Consider the following 22,603-nt stretch of genomic DNA (forward strand, 5'->3'; position numbering starts at 1 on the left):
ACAGTGGGAACGGGGACTTGATAGAATTGTCAACCGATAGATCGTTGGAAGTAATTGTCAATGACAGACCACGCTAATATTTTTGACATTTAACGGGGGAGTTAATGAATTAAGTGACATTGCTATATCAAAAGTCCTTTTGTTCCCATTTACTGACTTAAGTAAATGTGTTTCCTTGTCACTTAGTTTTTAAAAGGAAAAAGAGGAATAGACATGATCCTGAACCTTGTCACTTTACATTACTTATTCATAAGTAATGTTTTCAATGGATATAGGCACTAATTAAAAAGGCCTAACCATCTCATTAAGAGATGCAATTTCAACCCTGGCCAGTTGGCTCTGTGGTAGAGCACCAGCCTGGTGTATGAAAGTCCCTGGTTCAATTCCCAGTCAGGGCACCCAGGAGAAGTGACCATCTGCTTCTCCACCCCTCCCACTCCCCCTTTTCTCTCTCTCTCTCTCTCTCTCTTTCTTTCTCTCTCTCTCCCCCCACCTTCTCCTCCCACAGCCATGGCTCATTCAAGCAAGTTGGCCCTGGGCACTGAGGATGGCACCATGGCCTCACTTCAGGTATTAAAATAGCTCAGTTGCCAAGTGACAAAGCAACAGCCCCAGATGGGCAGAGCATCGCCCCATAGGGGACTTGCTGGGTGGATCCCAGTCAGGGCACAGGCGGGAGTCTGTCTCTCTGCCTCCGCGCTTCTCACTTAATGATAAAAAAAAAAAAAAAAGAGAGAGAGAGAGATGCAATTTCAAAATTTACCTTTGTTATTTAAGAATTGTTTATCAAATTAGCAATCCTTTAGATAAGTTCATTTTATTAACAAAGAAAACTCTATCTGGAAGACTTTTTTAATACTTAGATGTTGCATTAACAGGAAATTAAAATTTTTACTTGAATTTTATAGCCGTTTTTAATGTTAAGAAGTGTATTAATGTGGTCAATAAAATACTTTCAATGATAAAAGTATATTACATTGGGGGAAAATTCAATAACTGAAGGAAAAGGCAAGGAAGTAAACTTTGCATTGAAACATGAATTCAAGGAGAGAAATTATCAACTTAAATTTCTCACTGTGTAAGAAGAGTTTAATCACATATTGTTTAAGTGGATAAGAAGTATAAATCACTATAGTATTTAATTTTCTTTAAATAGATAGAGACGAGCAATGCTCGTTCTATTATGTTTACAATCTGCCTGGAATTATAAACCCTTTGCAGGTATTTAAATTGATATCTATTGATAATATTTCAACACTCATTAAAATGCGGAAGGGGAATTTGTTAGGGGATATGGAGCAAGATGCTGGAAAGCCGCTGGACTGCACTCCGGACCCCCCGGCATGGAGCCAGTGCTCGGCAGTCCACCCAGCAAAGGCTCCTCACGGCCTGGCCCCTTCCTTCCCCTCTCGCTCTGCTCTTCCCACAGACCGTGGGCTCCAGCCTTGGCGAACTCTTCCAGTCTCACCTGCAGATCTTTAAAAAATGCTCCTACTCTCTTCCTAAAGGCTCTTCCTGTCTTTTTCTGTCAAAAGAGGTCCATTCCCGTTCCTCCACACTCAGCCCATCCAGGAAGCTGTCCCTGGTTCCCCAGGGCAGAGTTCAGTTTCTTCTTCCTCCGCTGTGGCCCCAAAGCTCTGACAGGTCCCTGGACCGCAGCACGTACAGGTGGCAGTGACCAGATTCTTCTAGAGCAGTGGTTCTCAACCTTTCTAATGCCGTGACCCCGCAATAACACTTCCTCATGTTGTGGTGACCCCAAACCAAAAAATAATTTTGGTGGCTACTTCATAACTGTAATTTTGCTACAGTTATGATTCGGAATGTAAATACCTGATATGCATTATCAGGGGTCCCCAAACTTTTTACACAGGAGGCCAGTTTACTGTCCCTCAGACCGTTGGAGGGCCGGACTATAACAAAAACTATGAACAAATCCCTATGCACACTGCACATATCTTATTTTAAAGTAAAAAAAAATGGGAACAAATACAATATTTAAAATAAAGAACAAGTAAATTTAAATCAACTAACTGACCAGTATTTCAATGGGAACTATGGGCCTGCTTTTGGCTAATGATGGTCAATGTGCTCCTCTCACTGACCACCAATGAAAGAGGTGCCCCTTTCGGAAGTGCGGTGGGGGCCGGATAAATGGCCTCAGGGGGCCGCATGCGGCCCACGGGCCGTAGTTTGGGGACCCCTGCATTATGTATTTTCCGATGGCTTTAGGCGACCCCGCCGTGGTCGCGACCCACAGGTTGAGAACCGCTGTTCTAGATAGACATCAGTCTTTCCTAAGGGCCGGTGACTTCTCTCGTTCACTTCTATCTCCTCAAGCTGCTGAGCAGATAGGAGATGCTCACAGGTATGCGTTGCATGAAGAACAGGATGCAGTGGCCCCTGGTGTCTTCGCTCTCGTTTCTTTATCATTAATATTCTGTGTATTTCAAAACAGGCCGAGGCCCCCGCCGGCCTCTCTCAGCACAGCCGGCCCATTGCCGCTCACCACCCTTGCGTGCGTCCTGCCCCCCCCCCCACCCCAGGGGATGCCCCCGGCTCTGTGCTCACCCGCAGGAGTCCGATACACCGCTTCTCTCATTGCCTGTGTTCCTGGGAGAGTTAGCAGTTTGGAACTCACTGAGCATTTTCTCAGAAAGACGAAGTTCCAAGTGGTGGTTGGATGAGGCCACAGAGTCTAATCTTCCCAAATGTAGTGACAATACCAGATACCTACAATTTTAAGAAATTCAACCATAGGAAACAATTAAACCAGGGGTCCCCAAACTATGGCCCGTGGGCCACATGCGGCCCCCTGAGGCCATTTATCCGGCCCCCGCCGCACTTCCGGAAGGGACACCTCTTTCATTGGTGGTCAGTGAGAGGAGCATAGTTCCCATTGAAATACTGGTCAGTTGGTTGATTTAAATTTACTTGTTCTTTATTTTAAATATTGTATTTGTTCCCGTTTTATTTTTTTTACTTTAAAATAAGATCTGTGCAGTGTGCATAGGGATTTGTTCATAGTTTTTTTTATAGTCTGGCCCTCCAATGGTCTGAGGGACAGTGAACTGGCCCCCTGTGTAGAAAGTTTGGGGACACCCGAATTAAACCATTGTTGATAATACATGTCTTTGGGGTTGTTGTTTTTTTTTTTAAAGAGTACTACTTTAAAAGTATTCTTTTCTACTTTAAAAAGAGTTTTAGGCCTGACCTGTGGTGGCGCAGTGCATAAAGCGTCGACCTGGAAATGCTGAGGTCGCCGGTTCGAAACCCTGGGCTTGCCTGGTCAAGGCACATATGGGAGTTGATGCTTCCAGCTCCTCCCCACGTTCTCTCTCTGTCTCTCTCACCTCTCTCTCTCCGTCTCTGTCTCCCTCTCTCCCTTTCTCTCTTCTCTCTAAAATGAATAAATAAAATTTAAAAAAAATAAAAAGAGTTTTAGGAGACTATATCTTTGCCGATGGTGGACTCAGCAGGTGAGAGGGAAACTGACCATTGGGAGGCACGTGCTCGGGGCCAGGGGACAGGGCGAAGGTGCGGGGTTCATACCTGGACGGGGCTTCCGTCTCTGGCTGAGAACCGACATCGCAGGGCAGCAAGGCTGGAAGCTGGATCGTTTTAGGTGATGACTTCCATACTCTCCGTTCTTCTTTCCTGTTCTGCTCACCCGCACGAGAAAGGCCTGGCATGATGGCTGTCGATTAAAATGCCCAAACAGAAAGCCCTGTCCTCTGCTCCCACCCAACCAGGGAAATCTGGGAACAGAATTTAGGTGTTTGTGAAGGGACACTGCAGAGGGGACGTGCTTGACAAACTCACGCTGGTCCCACGGGGATGCAGGGACCCCAATCCAGGCGCGGTGTGGCTCCAACACCCGTACCCTGCCCTGGCCAGTTGGCTCAGTGGTAGAGCGTCAGCCTGGCGTGCAGAAGTCCTGGGTTCGATTCCCACCAGGGCACACAGGAGAAGCGCCTATCTGCTTCTCCACCCCTCCCCCTCTCCTTCCTCTCTGTCTCTCTCTTCCCTTCCCGCAGCCAAGGCTCCATTGGAGCAAAGATGGCCCGGGCGCTGGGGATGGCTCCTTGGCCTCTGCCCCAGGCGCTAGAGTGGCTCTGGTCGCTGCAGAGTGATGCCCTGGAGGGGCAGAGCATCACCCCCTGGTGGGCAGAGTGGTCGCCCCTGGTGGGCGTGCCGGGTGGATCCCGGTCGGGTGCATGCGGGAGTCTGTCTGACTGTCTCTCCCCGTTTCCGGCTTCAGAAAAATACAAAAAAAAAACCCATACCCAGAGCAGAAACAAAACAGTCATCCTGATCCTCACTGGTCTTCATACGTCTTCTCATCACCTCATTAACAAGTCCCAGCGGGCCAACCTCCACAACAGGTCCCTAACCTGTCCCTTTCCCTCTGTCCCCACTGCCACACATTACTCTAGCCAACACACCTTCATCCCTCTCCGGGACCAAAACAGTCTCCTAATTCATCTCCCTGCTCCCACCTTTGTCCCCGAAGCTCTTTCCTCCCATGACGGCCACCATGATGTTTTAAAGACACGGGTCAGATGGAAGCAGCCCCCTCCACCAGACCACCCGTGACTTCCTACGGCTCTCAGGATAAATCCCCACCTCTTCTGCTCTCTCCACACCCCACGTCCCGGCCTCCACCTACCCCTGGACCTCATGTCCCACCACTCGGTTTTGGCACCAGCTTCATTACCTCCCAGTGGGTACTAACTCCCCCTTGCCTACAAAGGCTGTTCCTCACCCTGCTTTCTCCTTTCCGTTATATCAGCCATTTTTCTGTGGATGTATTCTCCCAGGTTAGCCTCCTCCGTCGGCTCTAGCTCAGAAGGTTTATACCACCCCACCCTCATTGCCCTCTGCTACTTCAGCCTGTCCCTTCTAGTCCCAGAACCTAAAATTACTGATATAATTGTGTTTGCTTACGGACGATCACTGTTCTCTAATAGCACGCCCTCTCTAAAGGGGCAGGAACCATATCGGTTTATTCTCGGCACGCGCTCAGAGTCGGCACAGTGCCGGCATCTAGACGGGACTCACTCAGAACGTACGGAGTCCCAGCCCCCGCCCCCATGCCCCTAGCCCTCTCCCGGACCCCCCCCCCCCACCTCCGCTTGCTGGTCTGTACAATGCCAGCGATGATTCTTCCATCTCCGTGAAAGTCGAACGAGATGTCAATGTATGCAAAACACTTGGAAAACCGTAAAGTACGCACTCAGCCCTGTGATGAATTATTTATGCCTTGACTCAGGGTCGAAAAGGAAGCGTAAGCCACACTGAGACTGGCTCTCACAACGGCCAAGTGCTTTGAAAGCTTTTCAATGAAACGTGGGCTCCGGGACAAATGAGAAATCTAATAGACCGCTCTCTGCGGCTGGCGGCCTTTCCAGCCAGCGCAGATACGATTCTAATTACAGTTCCAAGGGCTCTGTTTCACTTCAAAAGGATTCCGAGGCCCAGTCTGCAGTCTACCACCTGAGAGCGGTGTGTCCAGAAGAAGGTCTTCGTGGCAGGTGTTTTGACGCGGGCCCATCGGCTTCTCTCCCGACCGTAGCAGGAGTGTCAGTTTCTATTACGCTCGTTATGTTCGGGTGCCGGGGCGAGAAGAGCCGTCCCAGACGTGACATTTCAGACGGTGACCGCTGAGCAAAACACCCGGCTCTCACCCGCTGTCCTCACTCCCTAAATGAACAGTCGCTTGGGTAAACTCGCTTTAGCAGAGCCGGACCTTTCATTAGCAGCCGGAGAAGAGCCTGTAATGGAGAAATTGCTCTGCCCAGGCGTCGTCCCTCCAAAGGGAAAACATTCTTTTGGCTTGTCAAGGCAGCGCAACCTCTTATTAGAAAGCAATAGCAAAGTCAATTTCTCCATTCTCGCCACTCGGGGGATTCGGGACATACCTCACTGCGGACCCTAAATTAACAGTCCGTGGGGAGGAGGAGGAGATCTCATTGGAAATGGGCGGAGACGAGCAAGGGAGAGAGCAGAACTCAAATCAAAGCTGAGCCCAACCTGGGCGCTTCCGTATTTCCAGCCCCATTACCTGCTTTCCCCCCAGGGTCCTTTAGATCGTCCGTAATAACTGTTCACTTGGTGGAGTAATGACAGTGCCGAGATTCATCTGATGTCCAGAGACAGCTGACTGTTCTTCTTTTGGGCTCCTTTCGATCTATCTAATGATTTCCCATTTTAGCCACCACTGCTAAGGAGCCAGGAAAGCCAGAAGAATTCTTGGCAGGATTCTTCTGAGCGCAAGAAAAGCCTCAATCTTTAAATATTTATACAAAGGACGACAGGCTGGTCCCCGGCAGCACGGTGCTCAGTGCACTCACCCTTCCAAACCTCGCGCATTAAAACAAGATCCTGGTGTTGAATTTTCAGGGGACGGGGACAGTGCGTGACCACTGGGGACCCCGAGAAGGGAGCCTGCTCAAGGAAAACCCGTGAAGAGTCCCTGACGCTCCACGTTCACCCAATCCTGTTGCCACATTGAACCAACGGTGGATTTCCAAGTCTCAGACCTCACCACGTCTATCTACCGTGCCACTCACTGTAAGAAATGGTGATTTTAGGTCCCACTGAGAAAGAAAACTTACTACTAATTAAGTTGTGAAAAATACGGAGAAAGACAATCTCGTTTCTTTCCTGAGAATGCCTTTTCTCCCAAAGTCACATCTCACCGAACAGTTGACTGGTTCTCGCTCTTTCCCATCCAGCTGATGGAGGTTTGGAGACTATACTGTGAGCTTTCCATGGACAGGGGTCACAAGCTCTCTTTATCCGGGCTCCAACGGAGTTAGAATTTCCTGTCAAGAACAGGTGCTCAGTACTGTAGGCGGAATGCATGCGTCCTTTGGTAAAGCCAGTCTTAGAAGGCTTCTCTGACGTCTCGGAATATTATATGTGACTTTTGCCGCAACGAGAAGGAAAAGACAGGAACTGGCAGCATTTTTCCTGTGATACATCCAGCCTTCCATAGGTATTCTTCCTCGTGGGTGTCTCCGTAAAGGGGCGGTCCCCTTCTCCACGGGGATAGAGGGTGATTCCCAGGACTGCTCCGGCTCCCCCCTCCATTCAGTGAGTGTGTGCTGAGCTCACCTAAGTACTTACGGAGTGCGGAGCTAAGCCACAGAGAGGATGGGTCATTGACTGTGCCGTCAGGGCGGGCGATGTCTGGGGGCGGGGGGGGGGGGTGCTGAAGTCAGAGTAGCATTGACATCGGTCCTGGGTAATGAGGCTGGGACTTTGCGCAATGGGGAGGAGGATGCTGTGAATTAGGGGAAGAAGGGGAGGTTTCACTGGAGTTTGAGGCGAAGGAGGGGGAGAGTCAAAACCAGCGCACAGGAAAACACAGAGCCTTTCAGCGGGGATGGGGGTGGGGAAATAAAATGAGTTCCTTACGGAATATGGGGTTCTTCTGAGTGGATTAAAAGTTGCTTATTTTGGGTTCTTCCAAATACATATTTGTCGTCTCAAAGACTGGTTGCTTTAGGGAAACCGAGGCAGCACAACACTCCACAATGATCTTCATGTGCTTCCTTGGTCACTTTAATTTGAACAAGAAAATGACATCAGGTCTATATTCACCCTAAGGTGCTCCCTGACCTTATTCATTGGAAAAGTATTTATCCTGCCTGACAGTGTGTCCCCTATTCAGGTGCGTCCCGAATACTCCTGTTCCCCTCGGCCGCTCAGACCATCCAAGGTCTTCGTCGCTTGCTGCCTTTGAAGGTGCATGCTGGACGTTTTCTGATAACTGAAAACTGCAGTGAGCCAGGTCTGGACCAATCACGGCTTTCTGCCATTTCTAAGAAAGGCATAGAAAATCATAGAATCCACAGCTCAGTCTCAGGCACGACCTGCAGGGGCATCTCCCCTGCTTGCTGTCTGGGCCAGTTCCCCAACTCTTCTTTCCCGAGCCCCACCCCCGCCGTGCTCCAAGTCCACTCCGAGCGTCCAGCGCCGCGGCTCACTGACCAGACGCCACGTGGCATGATGGCCTCGCGAGATCTCAGCCCTGCCCCCCACCGCATTCTTCTTTGATCCCGAGCTGCGTGGAGGGACCATGGGCTGCAGAACCTGCTGTTTGACTCAGGAAAGGGCACTGGTGGCTTCACACCAGAACGAGCAGCGCAGCCACATCCTGTGCTGAGGCTGGAACAGAGAGCGAACGACGTTGTGGGTGAGATGACTGAGCCAGGGCACAGCCACCAACAAGGGAAACGTCACTCGGGTGGCTGCTTCTCCCGTTAGCTCACTGTCAGTCAGCAAGCATCTCTTGTCCCCCTGCTCCAAACCTGGCCCGATGTCAGGTACCCAGAGAGAGGAAGACCCCGTTCCTGCCCTCAAGCAATTGATAATCTAACTCTAAACTCTTTTTTTTTTTTTTTTGTATTTTTCTGAAGCTGGAAACGGGGAGAGACAGTCAGACAGACTCCCGCATGCGCCCGACCGGGATCCACCCGGCACGCCCACCAGGGGCAACGCTCTGCCCACCAGGGGGCGATGCTCTGCCCCTCCGAGGCGTCGCTCTGCCGTGACCAGAGCCACTCTAGTGCCTGGGGCAGAGGCCAAGGAGCCATCCCCAGCGCCCGGGCCATCTTTGCTCCAATGGAGCCTTGGCTGCGGGAGGGGATGAGAGAGACAGAGAGGAAGGAGGGGGGGGTGGAGAAGCAAATGGGCGCCTCTCCTATGTGCCCTGGCCGGGAATCGAACCCGGGTCCCCCGCACGCCAGGCCGATGCTCTACCACTGAGCCAACCGGCCAGGGCCATAACTCTAAAAACTCTTAAACGTGAACTTCCAGAAGGGTAGGTGACTTGTTCAAAGTCACTCCATGTGCCTGTGACTGAGCCAACATAGTTTATTGTTTTCTAAAGCCTCCCCCTTCTCAACGACACCACACAGCAAACTCTTATCACACTGCAATATAATTATTTCTAATTGTTTTTCAATTGCTGTTAAAATTTATTTAGCGCCACCTAACTCAACAAGCAATTAGCAGAGACATAAGTCAGGCTGTAAAAAATGCATTACCGGTGTTGAAAATATTCCCAAATATTACATATATCATATTTTTTTATGTATTTAAAATAAAAAATGAAGTTGGTTTATCTCTGGATGATTTGAGGGATGCTTTTCTGTCTTATGCTGTTCTAGATATAATATTTTTTTAAATTTTCCCAAATGAGCTTGCATAGCTTCTATATTTAAAAAAAAAAATTTTTTTTAAATAAAATATACATGAAAATGCTTTCTAGACCATCAAGTGCTAATGAGTATCAGCCACTAATTCATTGCAAGGTAATAAAATCCTCAAAGCACAGATTAGGTTAAGAGCACATCTAATCGACCTCGATAGCTGACGTTGATAAATGCCCCAGCTGTAAGAGCAGGGAGGCCGTCATTCTCAAGATTGTACGCTCTTGGCCCTGGCCGGTTGGCTCAGTGGTAGGTAGAGCATCAGCCTGGCGTGCAGGGGACCCGGGTTCGATTCCCGGCCAGGGCACATAGGAGAAGCGCCCATTTGCTTCTCCACCCCCCCCCCTCCTTCCTCTCTGTCTCTCTCTTCCCCTCCCGCAGCCAAGGCTCCATTGGAGCAAAGATGGCCCAGGTGCTGGGGATGGCTCATTGGCCTCTGCCCCAGGCGCTAGAGTGGCTCTGGTCGCGGCAGAGCGACGCCCCGGAGGGGCAGAGTGTCACCCCCTGGTGGGCGTGCCGGGTGGATCCCGGTTGGGCGCATGCGGGAGTCTGTCTGACTGCCTCCCCGTTTCCAGCTTCCGAAAAATACACACACACACACACAAAGATTGTACGCTCTTGGTTCGATAAGCCCAGGTCTGCCCGGCTCCGTCGGAGGGCACAAAACCATTGTTGCCAAAGCCTCATCAGATGCTTCAGAGTCTCGGAAGGTGGAAGTCGCTCAATCTTCGCTGGCAAAAGCCCTCATTTTTCAGAAGGTTTTATTTCTTTCTGTCTAGCGATGCCCAAGGATACTATTCACATCTGTTACCCGCCATCATCCCTCAAGGAGTCCTGGTGGAAATTTGGTTTTAATGACACCTTGCGTGTGAATTCAGGTCTCCGGCTCCTTGAGCAGATGGATGATCGTGAGCTGACTGCTGAGCCAGGCACCCTGGAACCTCATTTCGGGTGTAAGCATTCTTTTGCCTCCTTGGAAACCAGCCTCTGCTAATCAGCGCTGTTCCTCTTGTCTTAGTGAGGCTGCACTCCTCCTCACACAGACTTCCTGAGCTTTGACCGACCAGCCCCTTGTATAGAGAAGAAAGACTCCCCTCCGCTTGGGGCTTCCCCACCAGTTCAGGAGATCAAGGCTAGTGATCGAAACTTCCAGGAGTTTCAGCCCAGCAATTCTAGGTCTTTACACTTATTAGATATCACGGTAGCTGAAGGAATATATATACAATATTTCTCACTTAATCCAAGGTTCCTCGCTTACTATATGAGTCCACGCTTTCAGGCAGTGAGCTGTGTCGCTGCGAAGTTAAATGATATCTTATAATAGCGATGTGACTCCAAAGGCACATTCAGTTGTGCTCTGACCTCATTTAGTGAGGAAACCAAAGCTCAGAGAGGCTGGGTGGTAAGCCCAAGATTTCAGTGCAAGACTCGATCCTTGCAACAATGTCCTTCAAGTGACGTCTTCCTCCCCTGAGATCCAAAAGCAACGGAAATAAAGCGAGACGCGTTGACCTCCCTAAGGTCCCAGAACTGTACAAGCGGCAGAACGAGGCTGACCGCCAGTTTCTCTGAGCCCAAACCCACAATCTTTTTGCCACACTTCACAAATCACAAGAAACTGCGGTGAATTGTGCTCACGCTAGATTTTAAAAGGTGAATGGCAAGAATAAATAACTAAATAAAAATAAATGTTCTGGCCCTGGCCGGTTGGCTCAGCGGTAGAGCGTCGGCCTGGCGTGCGGGGGACCCGGGTTCGATTCCCGGCCGGGGCACATGGGAGAAGCGCCCATTTGCTTCTCCACCCTCCTCCTCCTTCCTCTCTGTCTCTTTCTTCCCCTCCCACAGCCAAGGCTCCATTGGAGCAAAGATGGCCCGGGCGCTGGGGATGGCTCCTTGGCCTCTGCCCCAGGCGCTGGAGTGGCTCTGGTCACGGCAGAGCGACGCCCCGGAGGGGCAGAGCGTCGCCCCCTGGTGGGCGTGCCGGGTGGATCCCGGTTGGGCGCATGCAGGAGTCTGTCTGACTGTCTCTCCCCGTTTCCAGCTTCAAAAAAATACAAATAAATAAATAAATAAATAAATGTTCTGTTCCACAGAGTGGGTGTTCTGGAGGACACACGCCTTTCCCTTCCTCCCCTCCCCCCTGACTCCAGCACAGTTTCCCGTGCGACACTGCTGACATGGTCTTCTCTCTTGCAGCGTGTGTGGTGGTGCTGTCTGTGATCGAACAGCTGGCTCAAGTGCACAACTCCACGGTCCAGGCGTCCATGACGAGGCTGTGCGACTACCTGCCCGGTGAGCACAGAGAGGGTCTCGCGGCGGAGGGGGCTCCTCTTCCTCCTCACTCACGAGTCATCACTCATGGCGCGTCAGGAGTGAGTTTACAGCCTACACGTCCTTGTGGAGGAGAATCTGGTTATCGTCGCTGTAAGCTGACACCCCTCTGGGGCTCATAGAAATCAAAGCAAACACAAGAAAACCGCTCTAGTCCGTTTTATCCCCTGACATTCATTTTTTCCGTCCTGGTAGGTTAATGGCGGTCAATCAAGGTTCTCATATCATCATGGTCAAAATAATAAATAGTTTTCAATAACTTTTGTTAGTTCGGCCACAGACACGTACCCAGATGCACGCACAACCCCAACACGAAGCTTCGGGCTGAGGAAACAACTGATCTCAAAACCCTAAATGCGAAAATAACCTGAGGACGTTCCATTGATTGGAACTGCATCTCAATAAATTGCCTACCGTGTCCTGCAAAAGAAGGAGCTGATTGGTGGTTTCGACAAGTCATGGATTTGCTTTTCGATCTCAGCAGACAGAAAATATTCTTTTATCCTTTAAAGATACTGTTAGGTGAATAGTCACGATGAACCAACTTTCTTGAGAGTCAGATTTTCATTGATTTGATGTGAAGGAACTAGTTCATCAAGGATGCCCACTTTATTTCTCCTAAGTAAGGGAGTTGGACTAAGGGTGACCGTGTCTTTGATTTATGGAGCGTGCTGTGCCGTGTGCACCAAACCGTTCTCAGAGAATTTATTGCATGTGGTCCCAATACGCCAGGGGTCCTCAAACTTTTCACAAAGGGGGCCAGTTCACTGTCCCTCAGACTGTTGGAGGGCCGGAGTATAAAAAAAAACTATGAACAAATCCCTATGCACACTGCACATATCTTATTTTAAAGTAAAAAAACAAAACGGGAACAAATACAATATTTAAAATAAAGAACAAGTAAATTTAAATCAACAAAATGACCAGTATTTCAATGGGAACTATGGGCCTGATTTTGGCTAATGAGATGGTCAATGTCCGGTTCCATATTTTTCACTGCTAGCCGTAACAAGTGATATGACGCGCTTCCGGAGCCGTGACGTGAGCATCCCGCGTCACTGGAAGTAGTACTGTATGTGAGCGATGCCACGCTTTGGGGCGCCGCCACATACAGTACTCCAGGAGCACAGAATACGGATGCATCTTGTGCTCCTCTCACTGACCCCCAATGAAAGAGGTGCCCCTTCGAGAAGTGCAGCGGGGGCCGGATAAATAGCCTCAGGGGGCCGCATGCAGCCCACGGGCCTAGTTTGGGGACCCCTGTGATACGCACTCACAATTAAATATTTTAAATTAAAAAAATAAGCACGGAGAGAAGATAAAATACAAACCCATGTATTTACTGTTTCCCAGATGGACCCTTGCTGAGAGGTCCATTCCATTAGGTCTCTCTCTGTTGAGCTGTGGCCTGGCAGCTAACCCTGGAACATCCTCTGGTCTCCCCCACTGCCAATTCCATTCTCTTACCTCTCTGGGAAAAAAGTGCACACGTGAACTTAATGGGTATTGCCCTCATTAAGTCAGGCTTGATTATTTCTCCTGCCCACCTCATTAAGTCACTTGAATGACTCCATACATCATGTATAGTATTGTTCAGTGGGCGATTTTTTAAACCTTTTCTGGTAAAAAAAAAAACAAATGTAGAAAATGACACAAGATAAACGTATGCTTTTAACACCCTTGTACATATAGCTCGGGTCAAGAAAGAATAGCTACATAGCCATACCGGAAGCCCCGCCCCACCAGAAATCCTCCTTCCCCCTCATAGAGCAATGCCCTGCATTGTGCAGCAATCATTGCTTTGCGTTGCTTTACAGTGTTACCCCCAAGTCAGCATTCCCAGACATCACAGTCCTGTCCTGACCAGTTTTAAATGTTTGGATGTGTCTTTTAAGTCTATTTTGATCTACGCATTTCCTTTCCCTCCCTTCTGTTTCCTTGTAATTCAGCTGTGGAATTTGCCTTGAAGTCTGGATTTTGCTGATCGCATCCGTGAGGTGTAATTGAACCTGTTTCTCTGTGTTCTGTGTCTCCTGAAAATTGGTGGCTGGCCCACAGGCTGGATCAGACTCCAGTTTGATTTCTATGGCAGGACTGTGAGTGCTGGTGTTTTCATTCATCAGGAGGCCAGCATAAGTGGCTTTCTTTTTTCTCTTTTTGTGATGTTAGCAGCTGTTGACACTCAATGACCAGACCTATTAGTGCAGGGTGGGGGGGGTGGGGGGGTATTGCAAAATGGTGCTGTTTTAATCTATCGTTTATATTTCATTTAGCAATTGAAGTACATGAGAGACAATTCCTCCCCTCATCATCATATTTCAAAGACACTCTTCCCACAGTCCTTAAGCATACTGTTACTGAGAGTGGCAGGATAAATAATTCATTCTTTTGCTTGATTTGCCAGTTTTCAAACAATTCATTGCCTTTCTATTATCATTCCAAAGAAATTAGCCTTATTTAAAATGTCATTATGAACTCATGATTTTGTACATATTTGGTGAGTTTGAGTCTATTTCAATTATCATCCTTTGGAAGCTCAAATTGTCCCAACTTTGACCAGAGCCTAAGTAACATGACATGAGCCTAAGTAACTCCTGCCAGCTTCCTCACTAACAGGTATGACATCGTGTTCCAACCTTGTCTTATGTGTATACATTTCTAGCCCCAGGCTGGAAGTCAGTCATTTCTCTTAGAAGCCTCGTTTTCTTTAGGTGGGAAATAGTATTGTAAGGCCATAATCTAGGTGCCTAGAAATACTCACTCTATCGAGCTGATCATTCTTCCTAAGCCTCTGTTGGTCAAATAAGTTTGTAAATATGATATATATATTTGCTCGCTTATAGTTTGCATTGGGTGTGGGGGACAGGCTGTAAACAGGCAGGATTCTTATAGCCTAAGGCTTAGTTGTAAGACTAAGCCTTTCCCACCCTTTTTGATGTGGGGTGGTGCACTCTCACGAGGAATCCCATTATGCCTCACATAAGTGACTTTGTGTCAGAGACTTCTTTGTTTGTATATTGGATTAAAGGTTTGGATTTCTACACTATAAAGTGGGGCAGACTGGGAGCTTGCTCTCTCTCTCTCTCTCTCTCTCTCTCTCTCTCTCTCTCTCGGTTCCTGAGATTAGCATTAGAGGAGAGAGCAGAGAAAGGCCACGTGGAGGAGACCAGGAGAAGCAGCCAAGATGGTTGAGTGCTGAGTAAGAAGCCAGTTTGTGCAGAGTTTGTGCAGAGAGAAGGAAGGAGATGGGGAACAGAGGTGAATAAGTCTGGTGAGCTAGAAACCTTTGATTCTAGGAAACTCAGATAAGTCAGTAGTTTTGTGAGCACTGAATGTGAGTGGGTTTTGGAGCCCAGTGTGTGTTTTTACTTGCCCACCAGGTGCAAGCTAGAATTAAAAATGATGGCCCACCAGATCTTGGCTCCGTTGTTTCTTTACCGACTGTCCGAATCCAATGCAAACCTGCATGGGCCAGGCTGCTGTGATGGTGACCGTGGATACTGGCTTTACAACCTCTTCAGTAGACACTCATAGACATACACATATATACATCTACATATATAATTTTAAAACAAAATTTCTAATGAGTTCATACTGACACTTCAAACTCAGGACTACTGGATTTTTTTTTCTTCTTAATCTCTTCTCTACAGAGCTGTTATCAGCTGCATTCCATACTCTTAACTCTTAATTCTCAAGGACAAAGGGATTGATAGAATTAAAATAAACTGTAATTACTCATTTACCTATCCCTCATTGCACATAGAACAGTCTCGGAAAATCAATTCTAATACTACCCGCCATTAATATGGTTTATAATCATTGAGAGCAGTTAAAGTTGTTTTCTGCCCGTGCTCTCCCCGTTTCTTATTTAATCATCGCACTGTATTATCTGAGCGTACAGCCATTACATGCAATACCCATTCCCCTTCCTTCTCATTTCACGTGGGTTTCATCAGCCCTCTGTGATTGATGCTCACCATCAGCCCTTGGGAGGGTGTCTGTCTAGTTGAGTTGTTGTCTCGAGCTCATTCCTCAGGAAAGACTCACGGGAAATATTCCCCGAATTTCTTGCATGTTTGATAACCAGCGGTCTGCGCCCTTTATACTTGAAAGTCAATGTTTTTCTAGATATAAAAATCCGTGGCACCTACATCTCTTTCCCTAAGTATCTTAAATATGTTGTTAAAAAAAACCAAACCTAATGATAACCTAATTTTCTTTTTCTTTATAAGTCTATTTTTTTGCCTAGAAGTTCAAAGGATTTTCTTTTCTCCTTTCTTCTGTGAAATTCAGCCATCTAACTAGGGTATGTCATAGTGGTAGCTGTCCTATGTTGATGCTCTGAGCCATGCAGTGTACTCTCTCCACAGGGGATTCCGAATACATTTTTTAAAAATAATTTCAAGAAAGCTTTTAGTATTTGTTCACTTTCCTTAACATGGTTTTCTTCTGCGGGGATTTTTATTATTCATACTTTGAATCTTTACTTACCTTCCTTATTTTGCCTACCTCCTGAATACTTTTTATCTCTTCATTTATGTTACATTTAAAATGTTTTCCCTCCCTCTCACCTTTCCATTTCTTTTAAGACATTGGCCTTGTCCTCCCTTCTTCTGTTTGTTCTAAGGTTAGACTTCACTTTGTCTACAATCTTGTATTCTTCCACCAGCTCTTATTCTCCACGTCTGTTTTCCTCAGTATCTTTGTTGTGGTTCTTTTGTGCCTGCTGTCATTTTATTAATGCTTCTGAGCTCATTTTGAAATATTATGTTATGTTTTAATCCCCCGTTTTTTATTTTTTGGCATGACTTCCTGGCATGCTTTTGCTCTCTGTAGGGATGTGGTTCTGTTCCTTATTCTTTTTTTATTCTTATAATAACTTTGTAGGGGAGTTGACCTAGATACAATTCTGTTGCTCATTTTTATATGAAATTAGTTTTCCAAAACTCTTAGAAAAAAGAAGTGGTTCGGGGTAGCTTTTCTAAATGCACGGAGCTGCTGTTTCCATTGTTTCTAGGTAGTATTCAAACAAATAAACAAACAAACAACAAAATAAAAATGCTTGCTTTCTGACTGTTTCCCTGCCCACTTTTTTCTGTTTGTTTGGGTTTTTTTTCTTTTCACATTGCTTCCATCCTGCTCAACGTTGACTCCAAACTCAGCACCCTCTCCTCACTGTGGCCTCGGTCCTGCAGAGCAGGTCTGGTGGGTCCGTCTCTCAGCGATGTAGGTGCTGGACCACTCTAGCTCCGTAGCGCGTCTCGCCGGGAGCCCCCTGCACGCAGCCGCTACTGCAGCGGGCAAAGCCGCTCCCGGGTCCAGCGTCCAGCCGCTGGTCTTCAAGTGGACCACCATGCTCTCCAGGCGCTACCTCTGAGTTATTAGGGGACTTTCCTGTTCTTGGGTTTCTCTGACACCCCACTGCTTCCCTCTACTCTATGTGGTCTTCCCCCACACGGACACGGAGGACCCACAAGGTGTGTGGCTGTGTGTGGTTCTCCCTTGTCTCATTGTATTTGGGGGCACTTGGAGATACCTATTGATAGTTTGGTTGTAACTATGGTGTATGGCTCCTGGTTTTTCTGCTTTCTCTCTCTCTCTCTCTCTCTCTCTCTCTCTCACACACACACACACACACACACACACACACACTCACACACTGTACCTCAGGAGACTGAAATGTCCTGTTATGAGTCAGAAGGAGCTAAGAAGGAACCTGAATACCAGCAATCTTAGTCTGGGCTGTTTTACATCAGAGAGAGAAAGAGAAAGACAGAGAGAGAGATCTGGTAGAGATTCAAATGAATTCCCAAACTCTGCCGTCCCGACCATCATCTCTCCAGACTCCTCCCCGGTGGGTACTTCAAATTCACACCAGTGTCTACTCTCTGTACTGCTCTGCACCTGCTGTTTTTCACTCAACAGGGTGTTTTTGAGGTCTGTACACACTGAAACAGACAGAGCTAGGTCAAGCCTCTTCGTTCCTCTTGAGTTCTTCTGCCACATAAATAGCCTATATTTTATTTATTGTTCCATCTTCTTATTATCAGACATGCGCAATCTATTACAAACCTTACTTTACATTTTCACACCTCTAAATTAAAGAAAAAAGAGGGAAATGTTATTACCATTTTACAAAAGGAAAAAAACAAAGAAGAGTTCTAATGATTAAGACTCGTTGTGATGGGTTGCCATTTCCGTGCGATAGACCACACTGTCTGATGACATCACTCGTGCCTGGAGTTTTATTTTCTCTTTTTTTAGGCACAGTTGTGTTGTCTAAAAATAAAAGGCTAGGGACCCATCTTATTTCCTAGCTGATCCTCCCAGCGTCCTTAGAAAACACAGACAACCCAAACCAAGCCTGCTGGCATTCGAGGGGCCATCTTGGCGCCTCTGACTCATTACGGAAACTTCAGGGTCTGCTGAGCCTCCACGAGAGGCTGAGCGCCAGTCCCGGGAAAATAGAAGCGACATTTTACCAAGGGGAGCAAAGGAGGTGTTTCGGTTTTCAGTGGTAGGTGACCTTCTGAATTTGGGGGCATTTTAAAGGATTACAGAGGCTGTGGCTTGTGGTGAATTTGCATTGTGTTCATTAACGTTTTACCTCTGGATAGAAATAAGGCACCAGTTCAGGTGAAAGGCTCTTTCACTTCACAAACATGCAGACAGGGTGGGCATTACTGTTTGTTTCCATCTGATGGAACGGTCATGCAAACTGTGTGGGATAACAAAGGTCGCCAGTCACCTAGGTAGCGATTCCTAGAAACTGGGATAAGCCTGGACCACAGAGCCTGCCCGCCCCCATCCTGCACCGCCTTCTGTCTGGTGGGCAGCAGAGGATGTGAAATCGTGCATGTTAACACACATTTAATGTTTTTTTTTAAATGTTTTAAGCCGTATCGCTTTTCCCTCCAAAGCTAATCAAGCACAGAAAACATAACCTTCGCAGAGAAGGCATGCCAGTACCAGTGTTGAGGATCCTCTCTCGACAAATCGACTGTCCCTTTTTCCTGAGCCCGGAAAGACATTTTTTCTGAACTGTGCAAAGCGTTTCCGACCTTCAGTTTCACCCACTGCCTTTGCCTCTGGCTCTCATTAGTAAACACCTTGGAAGAATCTCACAATTATTCACAGAAAGATGATTAATGGAATCATTCTCACTAGAAGTCAGAGGACGCATATGCCCTCAGAGTCTTCCTAGAACTTTCTCAGGTCACCCGTGCAGAAATCCTGCCTCCACACGGCCACGCAGTTGTTAAAGCACGCAGACTTAAAATAAGAAAGGCACGTCGCCCTGGCCGGTTGGCTCAGTGGTAGAGCGTCGGCCTGGCGTGCGGAAGTCCCGGGTTCGATTCCCAGCCAGGGCACATAGGAGAGGCACCCATCTGCTTCTCCACCCCTCCCCCTCTCCTTCCTCTCTCTCTCTTCCCCTCCCGCAGCTGAGGCTCCATTGGAGCAAAAGATGGCCCGGGCTCTGGGGATGGCTCCTTGGCCTCTGCCCCAGGTGCTAGAATGGCTCTGGTCACGACAGAGCAATGCCCCGGATGGGCAGAGCATCGCCCCCTGGTGGGCATGCGGGGTGGATCCCGGTGGGGCACATGCGGGAGTCTGTTTGACTGCCTCCCCGTTTCCAGCTTCAGAAAAAAAAAAAAAGAAAGGCACGTCTTCTCGTGTTCTGCAGGTCCTGGGGATCTACGTGCTGCTTAGAAGATATGGGGAAAAAAATAAAATAAAATAAAAATAAAAGAAAAAAAACAAATAAAAAAAAGAAGATACAGAGTGGGTGAAAGTAGGTTTGCCGCTGTGAGTACATGAAACACGGAGCTTATTCCTGTGTTCTTATTTATTAATTGTTGCATGATAAAGCCAGTCTCTTCCTTAGTGGTATCAGTGGCAGTGAGGTTGACACCTAATCACGGCTGGCCCTGGGGCAGGGGTGTCTGTCTGGCTTTTTCCAGAGACTTTGCATATCTCTGCTCTGCACTGTCCGGTGTTGCTCTAGAGCTCAGCTCTCGGAGGGCCATCTCGCGTCGCTGGGCTGTGACGGCTCCCGGAGCCTCTCACTCTTCACCGTCCCCGCATCCGTTTGAGGAAACGCGAGTTGAGAGGGTCCTGCTCTGAGGATGAGGAACCTCGCTTCCACTTGAGCAAACCAGGGTGCTAAACACACGCACGCAGGCAGACAGACAGGAGACGCGGTCCTTCTGCCTTTCAGATAGTCCTGCCAGTTTATCGACAAGTACCCTAATGTCAGTTTTTATATCACTCGTGTTCTTGGCCAAGCTGTTTCTGCACGAGCAATATCTGCAACTAGCTTCCAAAATGCTTTCCACGAGACTGGCTGTTACATAATGCTCCGAACTCCCAAGGGAGTGAGGGAAACCAAACCCCCCTCCGCTCCTCGGAGGAGGAGCTGGCAGCGTGGCGAGGGAAGCCACCTGACCAAGGACAGAAGCCGTGGGCAGCTCTCCCACTTGAGGTGTGTAATTCAGTGGCTTCTACTCTTATTTCTTCACGGAGCGGTGCCTCCATCAGCCCGATCCATTTTAAAACATTTTCATTGTACCAAAAAGGGACCTGCACCCCTTACCTGTAACCTCCCCCCCCCAAACATTCGCCCTCCCCACTCCCTGAGCCGCCACTAAATCTCCTTTCTGTCGCTGCGAATGTGCCTATTCCGGGCCCCTCCTATGGGCGGAGTCATACAATACACGGCCTTTCGTGACTGTCTCTTGGGCTCGGCGTGATGCTCTGCACTACTGACCTCGTTGCAGCGTGTCAGAACCCCGCGGCTCCGGGCGCTGAGAAATAGTCCCTGTGCGGACTGAGTCCGTTGCAGCGTGTCAGAACCCCACGGCTCCGGGCGCTGAGAAATAGTCCCTGTGCGGACTGAGTCCGTTCTGTCCATCCAGTCATTGGTTCATGGGTTTGGGGGTTGGCGTGGTTCCACTTCTTGGCTATTTTAAGTACTGCTGCTATGACCATTCCTATACCAGGCCTTACGTGGACACATGTTTTTTATTCTCTGGAGTATACACCTAGCAGAGGAATGGCTGGGTCCTATGGCAACTCCAGGTTTGACCGTTGGAAGAGTTGCTGACTGTTTACCAAAGTGGCCGCATGATTACTGTCCCCACCCCCAGGAATGCCTGCGGGTCAGGGTTTCTCCACGTCCTCAGTACATGTGGTTAGTTGTTGTTCTTATTACAGCTGTGAAGCAGTATCTCACTGTGGTTCTGAGAGGCATTCCCTTCAGAGCTCATGACGTTGAGTGTCTCTTCATGGGCTTGTTGGTCACTTGTGTATATATATTCTTTGGAGAAATGTTTATTCAGATGCTTTATTTAAACATTTGGTACAATTCACCAGTGAAGCCATCCGGTCCTGAGCTTTTCAACGTGTAAACTTTTGAAAACTGATTCAATCTCTTGTTGGAGGTCAGTTCCGATGATTGTCTATTTATTCTTGCGTCAGTTCTGGCAATGTGTCTTTCTGGGAACTTTTCCGTTACACCTGAGTTATCTAATTTGCTGTCATACAGATGTTCATAGTATTCCCTTAGGGTTTTGTTTTGTTTTTTTCATTTCTGTATGGCCAGAAATCATGTGAGGATATAGTCTTAAGCTCCTACTTTAAAAGCCCCATGTGTTTAAAGCCTTATGTCTTATTGTAAAAAAAATAAAAATAAAAAAAAATCCTATGACTATATCAACTTTAATATAAAAGTAATATTGACATGATTTACCCATGAGTGAAAGTTAAGAACCAGCGAGCGATCCCTGTGTTGACCCGGTTCTTGCACTGTCCTAGCCTAGCCCAGTCTGAGGTGAGCATGACGGGTTATCTCCCTGGCCTGTGTGATTTTTAAGATAAATCTCCCTCAGGGAAGTTTCCCATCCCTTCCCAGGACAGTCAGCCCACCTGTCCCTGGTGAGTCTGAAGTCCTGCGTGGGGTGACCAGGGTTCCGCAATGAACCCACTAGCTGGAGAAAGAGGACCGTGAGTTACCATGTTTCACAGGTCAATTCACAAAGCGTTCCTGTGCACAACAGGGGCGGGGGCAGGGGAGGAGACGGCGGCGTGTGTGTGTGTGTGTGTGTGTGTGTGTGTGAGTGTGTGTGTGTGTGTGTGAGTGTGTGTGTGTGTGTGAGTGTGTGTGTGTTTTCTAGGTTCTCCCGTGTCCGTGGCAGGCCAGGAGCACCTGTGACAGTTAGTCTCCTCCCATCCCTGAAACACCACCAGGAAAAACTGAATAGCCACAGTGTAGCCGGCTTCCCCAGAGGTTCAGCAGGGAAGGGCATCTTTCACAAAGCAGCATTTCAGATTATTTACTTCAAAGCCAGTCCTGTTTCTGTCCACTTCAACAAATGAGATCACCAGTGTTCAGATGTTTGCTGCAATAAAATAAATAAATAAAATAAAACCCCAGAGTTGAACCGTATTTTTACAATAAACAAGGGATCTTTAGCCTGTACAGTGAACAAACAGGCATTCTCATAAACCTGACATGGAAAATGATATTTTAATGGCTACATTAACTTGTAACATTTCCCCCTCCCGACCCTTAAAATTAATGACTTGGATTAATGATCAATTAATCACTCAGCTTCTGTTTCTAGTAAAGATGACAATTATTAACTCCTTTGTTCAATTCATCATAATAAAAAATACCCCGTTTCCTCTCTGTTTTTCTTAGAAAAGCTGTTCTTAAAAACCACCTGCTACTTGGTGGTCCACATGTACGGACCAAGCATCGTAAAACTGTGAGTATGCCGACAGGTTACTCTGGCTCCTGTGCTGGGATGTTGGGGGCAGGGTGTACAGGGACACCGGGTGGCAGCCTGTGCTGTTTCCCGGAGGAGGTGCTACTGGCTGAGCAAGAACTGGGCTGTCCCATTCCAGTTCTTGTTCACAGTGAAAAATTCAAGCCTGACCCGGACTCTTTGTCACTCGGACAAAGGCTCCCCCTCGAGTTACGGTGTGACAACCTGGCTCGATTTCTCTCCAAGAGCCTTTCGGGTACCAAGAAAGGGCTGGCTGCTGGT

The 22,603-nt window shown here is 47.9% G+C and overlaps 1 protein-coding gene across 1 annotated transcript in view; it reads left to right on the plus strand.

Moving 5' to 3' along the window:
* AOAH (acyloxyacyl hydrolase) overlaps positions 1–22,603 on the plus strand; it is a 124,467-nt gene that overhangs the window by 2,580 nt on the left and 99,284 nt on the right. Inside the window, exons 2-3 of the mRNA XM_066354183.1 lie at positions 11,418–11,513; positions 22,255–22,321. Of these exons, the coding sequence (XP_066210280.1) occupies positions 11,418–11,513; positions 22,255–22,321 (163 nt within the window). The remainder of the gene's footprint in view (positions 1–11,417; positions 11,514–22,254; positions 22,322–22,603) is intronic.

The sequence above is a fragment of the Saccopteryx leptura genome, chromosome 12, assembly GCF_036850995.1.
Source record: "Saccopteryx leptura isolate mSacLep1 chromosome 12, mSacLep1_pri_phased_curated, whole genome shotgun sequence".
Classification (NCBI taxonomy): domain Eukaryota; kingdom Metazoa; phylum Chordata; class Mammalia; order Chiroptera; family Emballonuridae; genus Saccopteryx; species Saccopteryx leptura.